The 17,903-nt window shown below is 38.3% G+C and overlaps 6 protein-coding genes across 7 annotated transcripts; all 6 read right to left on the bottom strand.

Moving 5' to 3' along the window:
- Window positions 1–75: 75 nt before the first annotated feature.
- Window positions 76–1,781, bottom strand: LOC9311370 (probable plastid-lipid-associated protein 4, chloroplastic). Its single transcript, XM_021024629.1, has 6 exons — window positions 1,266–1,781; window positions 1,061–1,174; window positions 872–967; window positions 631–705; window positions 457–524; window positions 76–382 (listed from the first exon to the last, which is right to left on the bottom strand). Exons 1-6 carry the CDS (start codon window positions 1,566–1,568, stop codon window positions 310–312), a joined length of 729 nt encoding a protein of 242 aa, XP_020880288.1. The 5' UTR covers window positions 1,569–1,781; the 3' UTR covers window positions 76–309.
- A 581-nt stretch (window positions 1,782–2,362) lies between these two features.
- LOC9311369 (peroxiredoxin Q, chloroplastic) lies at window positions 2,363–4,013 on the bottom strand. Of its 2 annotated transcripts, none has more exons than XM_021024632.1 (4): window positions 3,632–4,013; window positions 3,057–3,194; window positions 2,878–2,967; window positions 2,363–2,787 (listed from the first exon to the last, which is right to left on the bottom strand). In XM_021024632.1, exons 1-4 carry the CDS (start codon window positions 3,833–3,835, stop codon window positions 2,569–2,571), a joined length of 651 nt encoding a protein of 216 aa, XP_020880291.1. In that variant the 5' UTR covers window positions 3,836–4,013; the 3' UTR covers window positions 2,363–2,568. The 2 variants fall into 2 exon arrangements, with proteins under 2 accessions (XP_020880291.1, XP_020880290.1); XM_021024631.1 differs by having other exon boundaries at window positions 3,057–3,197; window positions 3,632–3,913.
- Window positions 4,014–4,094: 81 nt separating this feature from the next.
- Window positions 4,095–6,827, bottom strand: LOC9311368 (protein WVD2-like 7). Its single transcript, XM_021024628.1, has 8 exons — window positions 6,618–6,827; window positions 6,099–6,491; window positions 5,483–6,019; window positions 5,347–5,408; window positions 5,197–5,268; window positions 4,944–5,046; window positions 4,707–4,844; window positions 4,095–4,617 (listed from the first exon to the last, which is right to left on the bottom strand). The coding sequence occupies exons 1-8, from the start codon at window positions 6,690–6,692 to the stop codon at window positions 4,399–4,401; spliced, it is 1,599 nt and encodes a 532-aa protein (XP_020880287.1). The 5' UTR covers window positions 6,693–6,827; the 3' UTR covers window positions 4,095–4,398.
- Window positions 6,828–7,262: 435 nt separating this feature from the next.
- On the bottom strand, window positions 7,263–8,916 carry LOC9311367 (vinorine synthase). The gene has a single exon (XM_002875253.2). It carries the CDS (start codon window positions 8,816–8,818, stop codon window positions 7,451–7,453), a length of 1,368 nt encoding a protein of 455 aa, XP_002875299.2. The 5' UTR covers window positions 8,819–8,916; the 3' UTR covers window positions 7,263–7,450.
- A 93-nt stretch (window positions 8,917–9,009) lies between these two features.
- LOC9311366 (serine/threonine protein phosphatase 2A 55 kDa regulatory subunit B' delta isoform) lies at window positions 9,010–11,528 on the bottom strand. Its single transcript, XM_021024187.1, has 2 exons — window positions 9,671–11,528; window positions 9,010–9,585 (listed from the first exon to the last, which is right to left on the bottom strand). Exons 1-2 carry the CDS (start codon window positions 10,784–10,786, stop codon window positions 9,265–9,267), a joined length of 1,437 nt encoding a protein of 478 aa, XP_020879846.1. The 5' UTR covers window positions 10,787–11,528; the 3' UTR covers window positions 9,010–9,264.
- A 99-nt stretch (window positions 11,529–11,627) lies between these two features.
- Window positions 11,628–14,697, bottom strand: LOC9313013 (serine/threonine protein phosphatase 2A 59 kDa regulatory subunit B' eta isoform). The gene is made up of 4 exons (XM_002875251.2): window positions 14,545–14,697; window positions 14,236–14,376; window positions 12,828–14,163; window positions 11,628–12,269 (listed from the first exon to the last, which is right to left on the bottom strand). Exons 3-4 carry the CDS (start codon window positions 14,073–14,075, stop codon window positions 11,964–11,966), a joined length of 1,554 nt encoding a protein of 517 aa, XP_002875297.1. The 5' UTR covers window positions 14,076–14,163; window positions 14,236–14,376; window positions 14,545–14,697; the 3' UTR covers window positions 11,628–11,963.
- Between the last annotated feature and the right edge of the window lie 3,206 nt (window positions 14,698–17,903).

Genomic DNA, 17,903 nt, shown 5'->3' with positions numbered 1-17,903 from the left:
CATGAGACATGCATGAAAGAGAGAATGATATAACTATATAAGCAGCTTTGAGGAACTTCAAGGTGATTGTACTGATTCAGTATCATATAGTTTAGGATTGGAGCCAACTGATCAAGTAAGCACAATTCAACCAAATCAAGATTCAGAATCTTTGATTTGAACAAGTTGAAACAATGAAAAAAGCTCGTCTCTTTTTATTCCCTCTTATTAATTATTTTTATGTTAGATTACATACATGATGAAGAGAGACAGAACAAGCGGGTATCAGGCATGTATGATGGATGGCTCGGACCATTTTCGTTCGACAGATCAGAGAGGGATTCGATAAGTGGGATCGAACATCTTCAATATAAACAAGTTGCCTTTGTCACCCCTTGATAACCTGCAAAACATAAACATTGTTTTAAGGTTTTAAGGTTTGTTCGATAGAAATGAAAACGTGCATTCACTACTGACCGTAGTTCCTCATCCACATAGGTAATCTCTAGTTCACCGCGTGCACTATCAGGTGCTTTTACAGGAATCTGCACAGCACACACCAATCAGTAAATGAAGCATATGGTGTCTGAATCAGTAAGGTTCTCTTATCGACACACACACGTATAGCAGTAAGAGTTTTAGTGTACTTACAAAGCCGAGAATTTTAAACACTTGGAGTTTCACAGCAACCTTCTTCGAATTGAGGGGTTTTATGTCTCCAGTTACCTATGAAAAGATTGTAGTTTGCTAATATATGAGACTCCTTTTACAAACTCAGCTAAAGGAATATTACTTATACATAGGAAAGACTCGCCAAAGAGCTATATTGATGATAAAAAGTTTGGTCTTTATCCTTTGTTAAGAGCCAAGTCAAGCCACAATGAAACATTACCGAGTTATAGAAAGGCCAAGTCTCCATGTTTTGCACCTTCAATGTATCCACATTGATAGATTGGTAGTTGGTAATTGATCTTAAGAACCTTGGTTTCTGTTGCATTGTTTAAGAGATAAAAGAGAATGACACAACAAGCCAAGAAAAAAAAGCAAACTTAGACACAACAATAACAACACAAGCCCTAACCTTTGCCTGCAAAATCGAAGCAGAGGTTGTATAAATAAGCTCCCATTTCCCATTGATCAAATCAGATTTCAAAGGCTCCTTGGTGGGATTAACTGCTTCCACCTTACGCGCTAACTGTCTCCATACAAACAAAAGTCACTCAGACTTGTCTCTCAATCACATTCTCTAGACCCTAATGGTTCCTAAAGGAAGAGAAATCAAGAACCTGATCAATCCGAAGCTGGTCATCAGGCGAGGCCATAGCACCGCGTTCAAGAGGCTCAATGGCTTCAAGAAGTTCTTGTTTGAGCTGTTTCTGCTTCTCAGCTCGACCGTTTCTTGTCAGAAACGCAGGAGGGAAACTGAAGACAGCTTGGATTCTCAATCTTTCTCGATCACCTTTTCGATTACTCTGTAACTTTGTCGGAACGGCAAAGCCACTGTCCAACTTCATAAGACTGCCGGAAAAATTAATTCCAGTGGCCGGAGACATTAAAACTCCAGTCTTTAAGCACGAAGGTAAAGCCATGGATATCAAAACAGGACAAAGCTGCTTCGTTTCAAAGAGACTCTATTTAAAGACAGACACAGAAGAAGGGAAAAGAGAGAGATCGTTGTTGCTCTGTCTTTGCCATGGCTGACAACATCACACACCACCACCGCTGTCACAAAGATAAGATTTTTTTTCTCTCTCTCATGAAACGAGAGGCCCTCGGTGTTTCTGACTCATTACGTCGTCGTTTGATACAAATGTGAAAAAATCAGAGGTTTGCCATATTCTTCATATAATCCAAAGGATCTACCTTTATTCCTGTCTATACTCAAATCAAGAAAGAAACACAATGAGAAGAAATAACCGTTTTAAATTTCAAATATTAGAGGCCGAATTGTTTTGATGTTTTACATAGTTCCAATGTATATACAAATGATACAAGGTTGAGACGTGAGTTCCAATCTCTATAGTTAAAATCAAGAAAGCTTTGTGTTTTACAATTCTAATCAAGGGCTCGAGTTACCTATATCATAAGCTTGATGAGATAACAAGCTGAGAGAGCAAAACTTTCGAAATCTTCAACGTGAAAAGCCCAATCTTTACGATGATATAGAGGTTCAAGAAGATAAACTGTTAATGATGTTCCGTAAAAAAGATGATCTCAACATTCACAAGGTTGAGATTCTTTGTTTACCGAATTAGTTGTCTTCAAAGCTTTTGCCTCTTTCTTGTCTTCATTTTTTCTTTCAAAAGCTTCTTTCTTCAACGTCAATGGTGAGCAAGATTTTGAAGTGAGCAAACATTCAAGCCATATAAATGAAACAACATTCTTTGCCAATCCAACTCTGACCAACATTTTAACCACTCTTCAATACTTATCCCGTTGTGATCTTTTTACCAGACCAAAGCCAACTCACTTCTCATTAGTATAGCATGGTATTATTGAAAATTCATAATCAACAGAAACAGTATGGGAAGGTCATGGAGCCAGACATGAGACATGCATTAAGGACGAAGAAAGAGAAAGAGAGAATGATCAAGCAGCTTTAAGAAACTTCAAGGTCTCGTCAATGTGTTTCTCAGGCTGGAACTGGTTGTTGTAGATGAGCTGAACAACACCGTTTTTGTCAAGGACGTAAGTTTGTCTCCCTGGCAATGCCCCAAACAAGTCTCCTGGTACTCCCCAATCTTTTCTCACCTTATTCCCTTCGTCGCTTAACAATGTATACGGCAGCTTGTATTTGCTTGCAAACGCCTGCAACAATGTTTGAAGTCCCAAACCCTCTTTAAAACCCGTAAAACAACATCGGTTTTTTATTCAGAAATCAGCTTATGATGTGTGTACCTTGTGAGAAGCAGAGTCATCACCACTAATCCCAATGACCTCTGCACCGGCTTTCTTGAATTTCTCATAAGAGTCTCTGAAAGCACAAGCCTGTCGTATAAAAATAAAACCATTTACGTTTAACAACACTAAATACGCGCGATGAATGCAGAAAAGAGAAGAGAGTAAAAATGAAAGACCTGTTTGGTGCAGCCAGGGCTTTCATCTGCAGGGTAGAAGTAGAGAACAACAGGCTTCCCTTTATACTTCTTGAGGCTCACCGGCTTTCCGTTCTGATCCTTGAGTGTGAAGTCTGGTGCAGCCTGACCCTTGTTAACCTGCTGCCCACAAAGCATCACAAAAAAGAACAATTCAAAGAAGGTTAAAGAGAGTTCAGAGATAATCTAATAGAGGATTGAATATTTCAAGAGCATTCTAGCATTTTCTTTGAGGTATGTGAAAGTTTATGGTCTCTAAAACAAACACTGATTGCAATTTTCTTTGATTTTGTCTTTGGTTCTGCACTAACACATTCATGAATCTATCATCATAACATTCAAATTCAGACCCAAAATACTCAATTTTTCCATGTATATCTTGGGATCGAAGGCAAAAACATATAAGAAAAAGTTGGCAGAGATTACTACAGAAGTTGTCTAGGAACACAACTAAAATTGTCCAAACAACATTGGTCTAACAAAGAAGCTAATTCCCAGAACTAGTTGTTACCCAATTGTAGCAAACAATCTATCAATGCAAGATTCGTGAAATGTACCTTGGCAAAGATTAAGCTTTTGAGAGAAGAGGAAGAGACTGGGGAGAGATACGACGAGTGAGTGAGTCTGGAGCCAAAGAAATTAGATTCTGATGATTTTGTGGGAACAGAAAAATGGGTTTTGGTGACAAGGGTCTTTCTCTGAGGGAGAGTGTGAAGTGTGGTGTGATTACAGAGAGTGAAAGAGGAAGATGAAGCAGCCATTTTTTTTCTTTTCCTCTACAAGGACGTGGTTAGAGCATGGAGTAGAAGAAGATGAAGATAGGGAAACAACATCACACAATCACAGTCCACAGAGATAAGATTTTTTCTCTCACCTCTGAAATGAGAGGCCCACACCACAACAACACAACATCACACATTACGATGTCGTTTTAAAACAAATGTTTCTTGTATTTCTTCCTCTGTCTATATACTAAATCAAGAAAGAAAACAATGAAAAAGCACCATTAGAATTGAAAACTAGACCTTGAAATGTGTTCTTTATTTCATATCTCTATGTAGACAAATGATACAAGATTGAGACAACAGAACTATTGAGTACATAGTTGTATGAAGACTTGAGAGTTCTATCTATTCTACACAGCTCCTTAAAAGCTTGTGGTTCAATTAAGGGCTAGTTACCTATACCATAAGCTTGAGATGAGATTACGAGCTGAAAGGACAAAACTTTCGGAAGCTTCAACGCGAAAAGCCGAATCTTTACGATGAACTAGAGGTTTGAAGAAGAGGAATGATTGATCGGGTTTGTCTCTGATGTATGTACCTTAGTTCTGTAGAATATTAGGAGACATATTTTCTTGAGTTTTTTTTGGTGTCTGTGGTTTGGAGGAGGGATGAATCTTGCTGCTTTTTTGTTTCTCCATGACTACTTTTTTGGTGTTTATGATCTTCATTGAGGAAGCTTTATGGGGAGTTTTTATGTTCTTTTTTCCTGGAGTTTGGTTCCTGCGGAATCTTGGTGAAGTCATGGTTATCGGTGGTACCTGCACATGATTATGATGTCATCATACATCAAGATTCAATACCCAAATTTGTGAGAAGTTACAGTCTGATAGTTAGATCTTTACTATACCTGAAAACCACCAACTTGTGGGTTCTTCTTGTGTTCTTCAGATGCTAAGTGAGTGTTTTGATTTGCCTTGAAGCCGCAAGAAAATTTATCTTTTCCAGTTTCCTCTTTCTTGTTCTTTTCTTCTACCTTCTTGAAGAACTAACAGACAAGAAGACACAGCCACAACACTTCATTAACTATGGCTCTATAAGTCCTCTGATCTGAAAGATAAATTAAGGGGGTATTCTTTAGTTCTACCTCTTTCCTCTTCTCTGCTCTTTCATCACTTCTGAAGATGAAGGGAGAAGATACAGTCAAAGACTTTGCTTTGCTTCTGCTATGAGTTGAAAGATTTTCACAGCTGCAAATGCATTAGACAAAAAAATCTCGTTAATTCGGCATAAATCAGGGAACTAACACAAACACTTTCAATTAACCGACTCAGGCCATTGCAGTAAGTAACATAAGATAGTAAGTGTTTCTCTAAGAGGTTGTTACTTAAACCGCTTACCCGACAGGGGGTTGTTTTTGCACATTGTTGGGTATTCTGCATGAAATTAATCTCCCTACAGTTATGTTTTTCCTGTATATAAGAAGAAGCCAAGTTAGTAAGTAATAGCCTAAAGCGATAAATTGTATTGAAGATGGTTGGATCAGTAACCTTTTGTTTTCTGATAGCTGCTTACTGAGAGGAGGAAGTTCGGGTATCGTGACAGCAGAGGCCTGCAATATATGTAAGAGTCAGTCTCAGCAAATATGCGATATACGCAATGAGAGAAACTTGAGAAGAGAATTACACTGGTTGAACATTTTGCAGCTTTAGAACCTTCTTTGGATGTTTGAGACAATGGTCTCTTGCGGCTTTTTGAAGCTCCCGTTGGTTCGTTTGTCTTTGGGAAAACTTTGTTTCTAGCATTTGATGAAGTTGTTTCCTGTGTAGTGGAGTTTCTTACCAAGGTTTTCGAGGCTGCTTTGGTCGTATGACGAGCAGAAGAAGCAAAATTGAGTGACATGTGAACTGAACTTGGACATGATCTCTTCTTCTTGTCTGCTTTCACTGCACTCTTAGCACCGTTTTGGGGCATCCTGACAATTTTTTTGTCGGTACTACCAGAAGGAGCACAGCTGATTGACATTTGAACGGATTCAGGAGGTGATCTACTTCGGTTCTTCGATACACTAAGTGACCTTGTACTACTCAAGGATGACTCTTTTCTAGTGTTGTTAAGTGAATGATCCAGTTCTATAACAACGGAAGGTTCCAGTTTTGAACTTGAGACCTTCGATTCAGAAGAACTAGGAGGTCTTTCTTTGCTCAAAGAAGTAGAATTCTCCTGAAAACACCATGGACGTTGAGAGAATAGAACAAAACATCAAATTCCAATCTAACAAAAAATGAATTTGATGCATTACCTCATCAAGACCATTGTCTTCAAGAACAACCACTGACTTCAAGTTCTCCACTTCACCAGTTTTCACATCAGTTGTTTCATCCACCTCACCGTTAGACACCACTAGTGTTACTTCTGAATCAACGAGAATATCCTTTGGTATCTCACATACAATCTCATCACCGGTTTCAACTTCTTCGATCTTTTTCGGCTCCGTTACTCTCCCGGAAGCTCTGTTCTTGAAATGAGCTTCAAAGAAAGCTTTCTTCTGAGCCACAGAACCAGGTTTAGTAAACCTCTCAACCTCTTCCAAGTAACGATTCTGAGTAAAAGCTGACCATCTCTCCCACGCTAGTGTTTCATTCGCAAATCTACCAAACGATACCGATTCCGTAAGCACACGATTAGGAACCACCTGCAAAACCAAATCTCAAATCTCAACACTCTACACGAAATCAATTTCTAGAATCAAAACCCTAAATCCAAGATTGTATCTTGAATCCACGAAATCGAAGTAGATTCACAAATCTGAAGCACTAACCTCGTTGTTGATTTGATGCGATGAAAACTCTGCAGCTTGCGAGAAAGATCTCACAAAGCAAATTGATTCTCCCATTCTTTTTTGTTCTGGAGATCCAAAAACCCTAATTTTATCCCCAAATCTGGTGGTTTCGCTGAGAAACTGAAAACTAAAAAATCTTAAAGCTTCTTCGGCTGCAAATCTGAAAGTAGGTCCGAACTCTAAGCATATGATTTAAATTTCCCCAACGGCCACTTCCTTATTTTATTACGTCATTTATAGAAAACGTTTTATCTAAATTTGGAATAATATAATTATTATATACACTAGTGTTTACAAGTGCTAAACAAGAAATAAAATAATGAAAATATATTATGTTTCACATTTTATAGAATGTTTATTTTATTTTATTTTGAACTATATTTAGCCTTTTCATGTGGATGATTTTTATTAGCTATCAATTATCATTTTGGTAATTCTTGTTGTCTATTACTTAATAATAAACACTAATATTTAACTTTTAGTATTAAGTTCTGAGAGTGTGGTTCAAGTTTAACTTTATTTTTAGTGCTAAATTAATAATTGTAGAAAGTAATAAAAGTTTTGAAAGTGTCTTTATGAAAAAAATATGACAAAAACTTGTTTTTAATTTTAACATGAAATTGCTTTAAAATGACTTCTGAATTTATTATTATATATCATAAAAAAAGTGATTCTTCAGGACTATTTATTACATCACCAAATTTTGCCCGTTATTTGAATTTTAACGTTTTTAGTGGCCTCCTAACGGCTAGTCAAAATCGAACCAATTTCAACAAATATATCCGGTTTAGCTCATTAAACCGGACTTAGAATCAAAGAACATGGAGAAAAGGTTGGATCACACTAGGATTCAGAGAAGCAAATTGGAGCAATTCTCTATCTTGTTCAAAAAGATTCATCTCTTGTTCATATAGATTCACCCAAGCTTCGATTCCACCAGCTTCTTTCGTGTCGAGAAGCGTCACGATGTTCTTCTGTCTAACCGTAGGAATCCCGACCCAAACCGGTTTTCCCCAACCGAAATCGGTATCGTATAAACCGAACCGACAAGCACTCGAGAAGATGTAGAAATCGAAATCTCCACTTGCAATCATATCTCCTGCTTCTTTCTGGTAGCTACAAATGATCTCTGTAGCATTTGGGTTTCCTACAAGCTTTGGTATATGGTTATCGCGAAACCACTGTTTCGCTTTTCGTATTTTCGAAACCAAAGTTTGAAGCTTTGTTTGGTTTGTTCCTTCCTCTGCTTTTGCTGCAAAGTAGCTCACTAGATTCCCGATTGAGTTCTTTGTGAATGGTGGAGAGACGCGTGAGCGTAGACTCGCGGAGTTAGCCAGAATCGACGGTTTCGATGTTCCTGAAACTGTTCTTGTAGCTTTCATTGCAGTTTTCCATATAAGAGCTGAAACAGCTTCGACTCTTGTAGGTTGATTCACTTCAAAGCTTGAAGCTTTTGCTTGCAGGGCTTGAATGCTCGAAGAATCGAATACAAATCTCTTCGAAAGAGTCTGATTCATCATGATCTCTGGCTCAACCACTGGTGCAGGGGAAGTCTCAGAGAAGTTTCCAGGTGGGAAGATCTTGGCCGTGTCAAACACTGGAAACCCAACGGTTTTGATTGATCCTTGGGACGAGATTGCAGCCCAGCTCTTCATGAATAAACCGATAGAAGTTGCGTCAGCGAGTTTATGAGAGATACAAACTCCTATAGCCATGCTTCCACATTCAAAGAAACTAGCTTGAGCAAGAAACAGTCTGGTTCTTGTCTCTATGGAATCAACTGATGTAGGAATCAGTTGTTGCAAGCTGTCCGAAGAAGGCTCTTGTAGGAGACTCGAAAGCGGGGAATTGACTTCTGCTTCGAGGAAATCAGCGCCGGAGTCATTACAATCGATACTTATGTTGCCTTTGAGCCGTCCAGCGAGAGGGTAGAAATGGGTTAAAGTTTCAGATAACGACTTCTTCAGCTTCTGCAATTGCTCAGCTGGTTTGATTCTGTTGTTACCTGAATAGAAGAAAACCATAGGACCAAAGATCGTTGGACCGAGCTGTTCTAAAAGAGAGAGTTGAAACTTCTTTAAGTGGTTTGGAGTTGGAGATGACGGTTTGATGATATCTCTGGAGATAACATCAACTCTCATCTGATGAAACCTCCTGACAAAAAACCGACCAAGAGTCATCGCAGAGAGCTTTTCTTCGGTTTCTTGGTTAGAAGAATATACCTGGAGTAACAGAACCTTTTAACAGACAAAACCCAAATATTCTTGCAGGAAAATGCCAATAGATCCTCTGTATACTAAATGACAAAACCATTATTCCAGAATCAAATTTTAATATTAGAGCCATCTCTTTCACCTATAAACTAAGTGACTTCAAACAATAGAAAATTTGTGTTTTCATAACAAGATGTTTACATGAACGAAGTATACAGACAAATCAAGAACTGAAAGAGGACAACAACATTTGGCTAAAATCTCACACTGTTTAACTGAATTAAACTAGTCTTGAAGTCGAAACCAGAGACTTGAAGCAATCAAAGCAAAGTAAATGTATATACCTTTCAGGCGTAAAGAAAACAAAACAATAAACCGATTCTTGTTGCATCGCGTAAAGTGCAGAAAAACTCTTACTTCGCCATTGATGTGTGTCCCTTTGAAGCAACAATCTCCTCTAGCTGTTTCCAGGTTTCTCCATTCTTCTTTTTAGTATCTTCTGCTTTTTGCTGATCTTCTTGGAACTTGCGCAAACATTCTTCGAATAAATCTGGATTTGTATCCGACAAAACCTTGAGAACATTCTCGGTCAAATTCTTCACAGCCTGATTCCAATGGCTGCTACCATTTTTCTCCAAAGCGGGAAACACTATCGGTAAAATGATTCTACTGTTCTGTCTCACCAAATTAGTGACATGATCGTTGTTCCATAAGTATAATGCCCGTTCTGCTACCTAATCACACAAGCAGTTGATTTTTTATGAACAATTCAAGAATCTAACAATCAGGTAAGTGTACCAAATAAACTCTTAACTTTACCTGAAAGTGAGAACTGCTTAAGCACTGAGCAATTTGGCGAGAGAGCGGAATCATACACCGTTCAAACTCTGTTAATTGAGTTGCTTCTAATATCTCCTCCAGTTCATTCAAGAACATTATTTCTTTAGAGCTATTAGTAACAGGCCAGTACTTCAACATCCCTCTAATTACGGTATCCGCAAGCTTACAATCTTTCTCAACGAACTGTATAACGCAATAAGAAAGCTGCTGATGGTAATTTGGTAAGCATTTCAGTTTGTGTAGAGGAATCAAGACACGAGTAAGGAAGAGCTTGTGTTCTTCCTTGAGTGGTAAAGCAAATCCATTGATGATGGATCCTAACACTTCAAGAAACTCGGCGATTCCTGAGTGTTTCCCGGTCTCGAATATAAAATCATACAAGATGTTGTTCATAGTTTTCCTGATGAACGGGCGATGAACCATAAACCTCCCGTAGATCCGGTGAAGTATCGTTTTCAGATACTCTCTTTCCCTCGGATCTTCAGAATCAAACAAATCCAATAGCTTGAGAACGAATGTATGATCGATGTATTTCTTGGATATCTTGGGGTCAGTGTTGGGAGACGCAACGATTCTTAGAAGGAACTCATAAACAATCTGCAAGTGAGGCCAAGAAGGATTCAAAGATCCTTCTTCTTCTTCCAAATCCAATGCTTCTGAAGTTTTGTTCTTCCATTGTCGATGAGGATCACTAAAGAGATTCGCCGAAATCATCTTCGTAGCTTCTTGAATAACTGATTCAGGGAACTTCCCATTCCCTGAAGAGATAACATAATCCACAACTTCAAGAAGCGTCTGCCTTTTGATCTCTTTCTCCTTGAAGTTCTGTTGAGGCTCGGCGACGAAATCAAACACAACACAACATAGTCTAAGCTTCTTAAGAAACAGTTCTTGCTTCTCAGAGATGGAAACATCTCTCAACCTTGGCAATACATCAAAAGAAACACAATCCAAAGTATCTCCATTTGACGATGATCTCTGGCTTAAAACTTCATCACCTCCTTGATTGTTGTTATCTGGAGTTTGGGATTCACCATTATCCCAAAACTTAGCAGAAGTTTTCTTAGGAAGCTTCCCAAGTATCTGCTTAAACATCTTCGATCTATATTGGTCAACTTCCTCAAACTCAGATCGGATTCTTTAAGCAAAAAAAACAGATCTCAGAAACTCAAAATCCGAATTGAAGAAAGATGCTGAACTACTCCTAAGATCATCTCACCACGCATAAGAACAACTCTTGTGAACATACTAGATCTCAGAGATTAATGAATCATCCAGACAAAAGCAAAAGACGAAAAGCAGACAGAACCATGACCCAGAAGCAAGAAAAAGGTAGTAACTTTATATCATGAACGAAGCGCGTGAATCGTTTCTGGACCCAGATAGGAAGATCTAGATTGATGAATCATAGAAAGAAGAAGACTTGGGTTTGACCCAAGTGATCTAAACAATTGAAGAAGAAGAAGAAGAAGAAGAAGAAGAAAGGGTTTAGCTTTTCATAGCTATTGCTTCGTTGGCAATACAGATTAGAGAGAAGAGAGAGAATGGATAAAGATTAGAGAGTAAAGAGAGAGAAAGAGAGGATGGTGACTGAGAGAAGACCCTAAGACCAGAGAAAATTTTCACTGACCAGGACAAGAGAAAACATCTCGACAGTGTTTTCAGTTCAAGTCATAACCAATGGATCAACAAAAAAAAATTTCAAATCCAACCACTAAACCAATCTCTCAATGAAGATCTTTTGAGAGTTCCTCCTAGACTTGTGGAGTTCGTAACCGAACCCACAAACTCAAAAAACTGAAACCAACAATTTGGTTTGGTCTAAGATTTCTCTCTTGAGTTCGTAACAAAAAAGTGGTTTTTTTCTTAATAAAGATTCGATTTTTTTCCTGATTTGGAAGAAATTATACAAATGAAAATCCAAAAGGAAGCACATTTAATACAAACAACCAACAAACTGATTCTTTAGAGAGGCAAATCATATAGCTGCAATTTTTGCAGGTATCATCAAAGCAGAAGATGAAATGAATCAGACAAGTCTCAAGAAAGTGGAACAAGAGATCATCATACAATGTAGCAAAAATAACCCATTAACAAGAAATAAAAATAATGGAAATCAAAACGGGAACAATCTTACATCTTTGAGTTTCCTTTCGTACAAACGAAGAGACCAATATGAAACTTTTCTCTTCTCAAGTATGTATCTGAAGAACATGCCAATTCCGATAGAAGACACAGAAGCTCTCTTTCCCTCTTGTCTATAGCTCTAACTTTATGAAGCCTTTCGCACACCGAGTTCTTCCAATCGTTTCCAAGTGGCTTCACGTTTTGCTTCGGTTTCAGCTGCATTTGATTCATCTTCCTTGAACTTAGCAAGGCATTCTTTGAACAACTCAGGGTCAAGGTCATGAAATATCTTTCGCACGTTTAGTGTCAAGCTATGAACAGCTTGGTTCCAATGTTTCTGTGCATTTCTCTCCAATGCAGGGAATATAATTGGAAGAATGACTTTACGGTTCTGCATTATCAGATTCTCAATGTGATTGTTATTCCATAAGAATAAAGCTCTCTCTGCAACCTGATAACCCAACAGATACGTTTAATAGACTGAATCAAAGATTTAAGCTTTAGTCACAATGCACTAGATCCTGAACCTACTAGAGTTATATGACATGAACAAACGTTTCCCTCTAAAAGATCATATGCAGTCACTGTTTAGCCAAAACAGATACCTTTCAATGCGATACTTTTTTCCTTTTTTGTAACTTTCTACTGAACAATATCCTTAATATATCAATGTTGCTTAGAAATTGCCTTAAGTATCATCTAGAGCTGAATACAACAGTCCTAAACATTGATACCCTGCATACCGCAAAAATCAACTCTTCAATTTGCTCATTTGATATAACTGGTAGGCTATAACGACTTCTCATAAGCTGGTAATGTAACATATATACACAGGCGAAACACTAATACAGTTAAAGTATGTCAACACGATATGGCCTAGATAATGTCAAACCCAACACTAACAGTAACAGAGCAGTTTTCAGAAAACATCAAAGCACCGGGACATTTGCCAGTTTAGAAACAAATGTGAGGTGCTATTATTTCAGAAAGAATGGAGAATGACAGGTACCTGAAAATGCAGACTGTTCAAACATCGGGCTATTTGGCGAAACAGTGGTACCATGCACCGTTGGAATTCTGGTGGCTGAGTTGCTTCGAGTACTTCCTCCAACTCATTCAGAAACATGACTTCTTTGGAACTATTTGTCACTGGCCAATATTTCAACAATCCTCTTATAACTGTATCAGCAAGTTTGCAATCCTTTTCCACAAACTGTGTGATACAATAAGACAATTGTTGCTGATACATTTGCAAACATTTTGGTTTGTGGAGAGGTATCAAAACTCGGACAAGAAACACTTTGTGCTCGTCTTTCAAGGGAAGAGCAAATCCATTGATGATACTACCCAAGATTTCAAGAAACTCAGCAATCCCGTTATGTTTCTCTGTTTCGAAAACAAACCTATAGAAGATGTTGTTTATGGATTTCCTGATGAAAGGTCGGTGTACCATAAATTTACCATAGATCCGATGGAGAATGGTTTTCAGACAATCTCTTTCTCTAGGATCCTCGGAATCAAATAAATCGAGTAACCGCAAGACAAAAGATTGATCTATATATCTCTTCGCCAACTTGGTGTCAGTTTCAGGCGAAGCAACAAACCTCAAGAAAAGCTCATACACAAGCTGCAAGTGAGGCCATGCAAGATCCATGGAAGGTTCTTCCTCCTCCAGGTCTAAGGCATCAATAACTTTATTTTCCCGTGGTTGAGGATTTAGCGTTCTAAATATGTTAGCAGAGACCATTCGAATGACTTCTTGGATACCCACTTCGCTAAACTTTCCATTAGGAGAATTCACATAGTCCACAAGCTCCAGTAATGTCTGCCTCTTAATCTCTTTTTCCTTGATATTCTTCGTAGGATCTGTGAAATCAAACACTACACGGCACAAGTTCAACTTTTTTATGAACAAGTTTTGCTTTTCCGTGTTTGGAACATCTTTAAAACTCGGCAATGCTTCATAAGGAGTAAAGACTCCGTTGTTGTTGCTGTTGTTGCTGTTGTTGCTGTTGCTCCCACTACTCTTTAGATTCCCATCTTTATAACCCGAGTCAGAAGCAGCGGATTTTCCACCTGCTGAAGCGTTCTTAGCATGCGAATTCCCTGATTTCCCGGTACCATTATCACTGTTTTTCGAAGTAGAGGCACCAGAAGTATGAGAAGATGAAGAAGAATGACCACCGTGTTCACGTCCACGATGTTCGTGCTTAGAAGACTTTTTGTTGGGAAGCTTACTTAGAATCTGTTTCCACATAGTTTTCTTATTCTCAACACCAGAATTCAAGTTCCTAGAAGAACAAAATCCATCAAGTTTTCAAACTGAGACTTGGTCTTTTCACCATCTGAGAAAAAAGCAAAATCCATCAAATCCTAGATCAGCCTAATATATCTAAAAACATAATCAAATCACAAACCTGAGATCGATAGAAAGTCCCAAACTTTCCCAGATTACAACAACCAAAAAATCCCCTTTTTATCTTCTGCTTCTTCCTTAATCACGCCCTTTTTATACAATCTAACCAAAAAAATCCCAACTTTCGGCGATTCCAGTTCTTCTGAAACAATCGGAAAATGAAACAATCAGAGAACAAAAAGCTTCACATTTCCCAAAAAACAGAACCTTTTTTTCAGATTGATTTCAGACAAGAGACAAAAGGGCTTCGGTACAAAAGAAAATCAATAATCGGAGATGACAGAATTAGAAGGTCAACAGGAGAAATTACCCAGACACGAAAACAACGATGATGATGATGATTATGATTATTATGATGATTATGATAACAACATTCAAAGTTCTTCAGACCTTCGTTGTTGTTTGTTGACTTGAGATTTTTTCCTTTCCTTTGGAAGTATGAATTTTTCTTTCTTTTATGAATTTTCTGCTTTTTTCTTTTTTTCTTTTTATTATTCTCGTGATCTAGTTTTTATAATTCGATGGTTTGATCCAACGGTATTCGTTTCATCGATCAAACTTTTTTGCTTTTATATTTTTTATTGATTTCTTTGTTTTAAAATAGTACTATTAATTTTGTGTAAGAGGCTACCAAGTCTTACTTGTGTTTGTGATTACGAATTTTTGAAGCGGGCACTAACTAACACATTTCAATAATGGGAATACGCAACGTACGACGTCGTTTAGCTTGCTTAAGCTAAATGCTAATGACATAAACTAGATTTGGTCTACAACCAGTTATAACATCAATTAAGCTATATCTAGTTGCTGCTATATGGTACTTGAAACTAAGACTAACATGCGGGAAACCAACCCGTTAGATTGGTTTCAAAATCCCTTTTGGTTTTTCTTTCTTCTACTTGCTTCAACTTCAAGGTTTAAGTGCAGCTCCATTACAAGCTCTTGATTCATGTTCCATCAAGTCTCCTTTTATTAAGTGTTTCATTTGTTGAATCACATCGAACAAACAGATAACGCTTCGATTTACTCCTCAAGGTTATGTTCTCAGAAGTGAAGCTATCGAAGAACCTATCTTTAAGAAGCTACGCGCGGCTGGAATGAAACATCAATTGAAAGAACTTTTGTTCAAAGGAAGTGACAATTTGTGTAACAAGTTAGAAAGATGAAATGGTAACATGTCATTGAACTGAAAGATAAATAAGAAGAAGCAAATATTGGTTGATATGGATATGGTTGTCTTCCATTATATAGATAGTACCAAAAGACAAGAAAAGAAAAAAACAGAAAAACCAAAATGAAATCATTGATTCCAATTAAGATTCTAGCTCTATGCTAAGTGTTCTTCATTTTCGTAGACGTTCTCACTTGAGAAACGAAGTGGGTCACCACTGTTCTTCCAGATCTGATGCTTCTACACAGCTCACAATATCCCTTTGCCGTTCTCACCACCGCCACATCACCGTCCTACCACTGTACCTTTTTTCAGACATGGAAACGAACCGGATCTAGCTTCTTGCTAAGTATGTTAGGCGAATATGAGCTTGGAGGTGCTCATGTGTGTTTTCCTTGGCTCTCATTTTCATCCTCAGGTGGCTTCTCTCTTTTAAAATCCAGATCTGAAACATTCTCGTTCTTTCTCCATTCTTTTGGGTTTCTCCGGATGTCCCCAACCTCGACAAAGCAAAGTCATCACCGATGGCCTTGTTGTTTCCGGCGAATTGTTCAGTTATCCATTCTCACATATGTGAAGAAATCTAGGCGATTAAAGTCTCCAATGATATCAATTACTCTCTCAGAAGTCCCCGTTAGGTCGGAGCAGCTAAAGCGCCTCCATCCCCTTTCGCTATTACCAGATCTGAACTCGATGATGAACTACTCCGTTTTGGAGATATTTTGCTCATCAATCTTCACCACTATCTATGTTTATGTCCGTACCTCCATCACCTTTGACCTAGAGATTACCAGATTTTCCTCCACCTCTACTAGGCTTCTAGTGACTCGCCTGAATTGCTCTTTTCCTGCTGCCGGGATAAGCTTTGCCGGCGCAGAGACGTTCCCCGATGTCCTTATCGCCGTCGTCCCAATATGCCCGTATTGTGCCCCAATCTGTTTAACCCTAATCCATTCATGGGCTTTGCTCATCTTCTCCAATGTCTTCGCCGGCATATCTACCAAACCAAACATCCGACGACTTCAAGCTCCATCACCACCACTCAGATTGGAAGCTTGTTGGGCCTCTGATGATGAATCTGCTTCATTGGCCTCTGTTGCAGAATCTTCTTGGTGGGCCTATGTTGCAAGATATGTTTCGTGGGATTATGGAAACCATTTCTTGTTTTCAAAACCCAACTTCATGAGTCTAATTGGACTACCTTCCTCTTTTAAAGAGAGTTTATTTCAACAATCTTCCTTTAGGGAATGTTTACTCATACAATTATCTTGTGTGTTATGCATAATTTTGTTGGAGCTATGGTGCACATCAATATCCTCTTATTATGAGCGATCATTGACACATAAATGTCAAAACAACAATTGGATTTCGCCAAATATGAAAATCTTTCGAAATTCAGTTTTCCTTTCTTGTAACGAGGAGTATCTATTCTTCACACTCAAGATCGTTCGATTCAACATTAGTACGGTGGGGTTTCATTCTCCCTCCGGAACTAATATATGAGGACCTTAGCGTGGAATTGTCAAGGGGCGAAAGCGAAAGAGACTTCTCGTCGACTGGTAGAGTTGTGTCGTATGTATTCTCCAGATTTCATGTTCTTATCAGAGACCAAGAATGACAAAATGTATCTGCAAACTTTGCAAGTTGATCTAGGATTTGACAATCTCCAAACTGTTGAACCTGATGGTACTAGTGGAGGCTTAGCTTTATTTTATTCTAAGGAATATCCGGTTAAGTTTTTGTTGTTAGATGATCGATTGATTGACATCGAAACTATCATTAACGGTAATCGAGTTTTTATGACTTTTATCTATGGTGATCCTGTTGTCCCAAATCGCGAGTACGTGTGGGAGAGATTGACTCGAATTGGTATATCTAGATCCGAGGCATGGTTTATTATTGGAGATTTTAATGAGATAACAGGAAACCATGAGAAAAGAGGAGGAAAAAAACGTTCTGAAGCCTCCTTCCTACCATTCCGGGCTATGATCCATATGTGTGGACTTATTGATTTTCCTTTTCAGGGAAATCAATTCTCCTGGATTGGACAACGGTCAAATGGTAAGATTAGATGTCGGTTAGACAGAGCCATGGGAAATGAAGAATGGCATAATATTTTTTCCCACACTAATGTGGAGTACTTAAAGATGTGGGGGTCGGATCATAGACCACTCCTTGCATTTATACAATCAAGTCCGAGAAAAATCTCGAGAAAATTCTTGTTTGACAAAAGATGGATTGGAAAACCCGGGCTCAACGAAGCAGTGTTGGAAGGGTGGAACGGAGCTGGTGGTCGGGTAGACCGACCCATAATGAAAAAAATCCAGAACTGTAAACGGGTTATCTCCATCTGGAAGAAATCAACACAAACTAATTCTGAGATACTTATCAAGGAACTCCATGATAAAATTGAGGAAAATTATGCGGATGATAACGCATCTTTGGATGAACTTCGGGAGCTCAAAAAGCAATTGGGCGATGCTTATACAGAGGAGGAA

This window comes from Arabidopsis lyrata (assembly GCF_000004255.2).
Source record: "Arabidopsis lyrata subsp. lyrata unplaced genomic scaffold ARALYscaffold_5, whole genome shotgun sequence".
Taxonomy (NCBI): domain Eukaryota; kingdom Viridiplantae; phylum Streptophyta; class Magnoliopsida; order Brassicales; family Brassicaceae; genus Arabidopsis; species Arabidopsis lyrata.
This window is presented reverse-complemented; position numbering and strand designations above follow the sequence as displayed.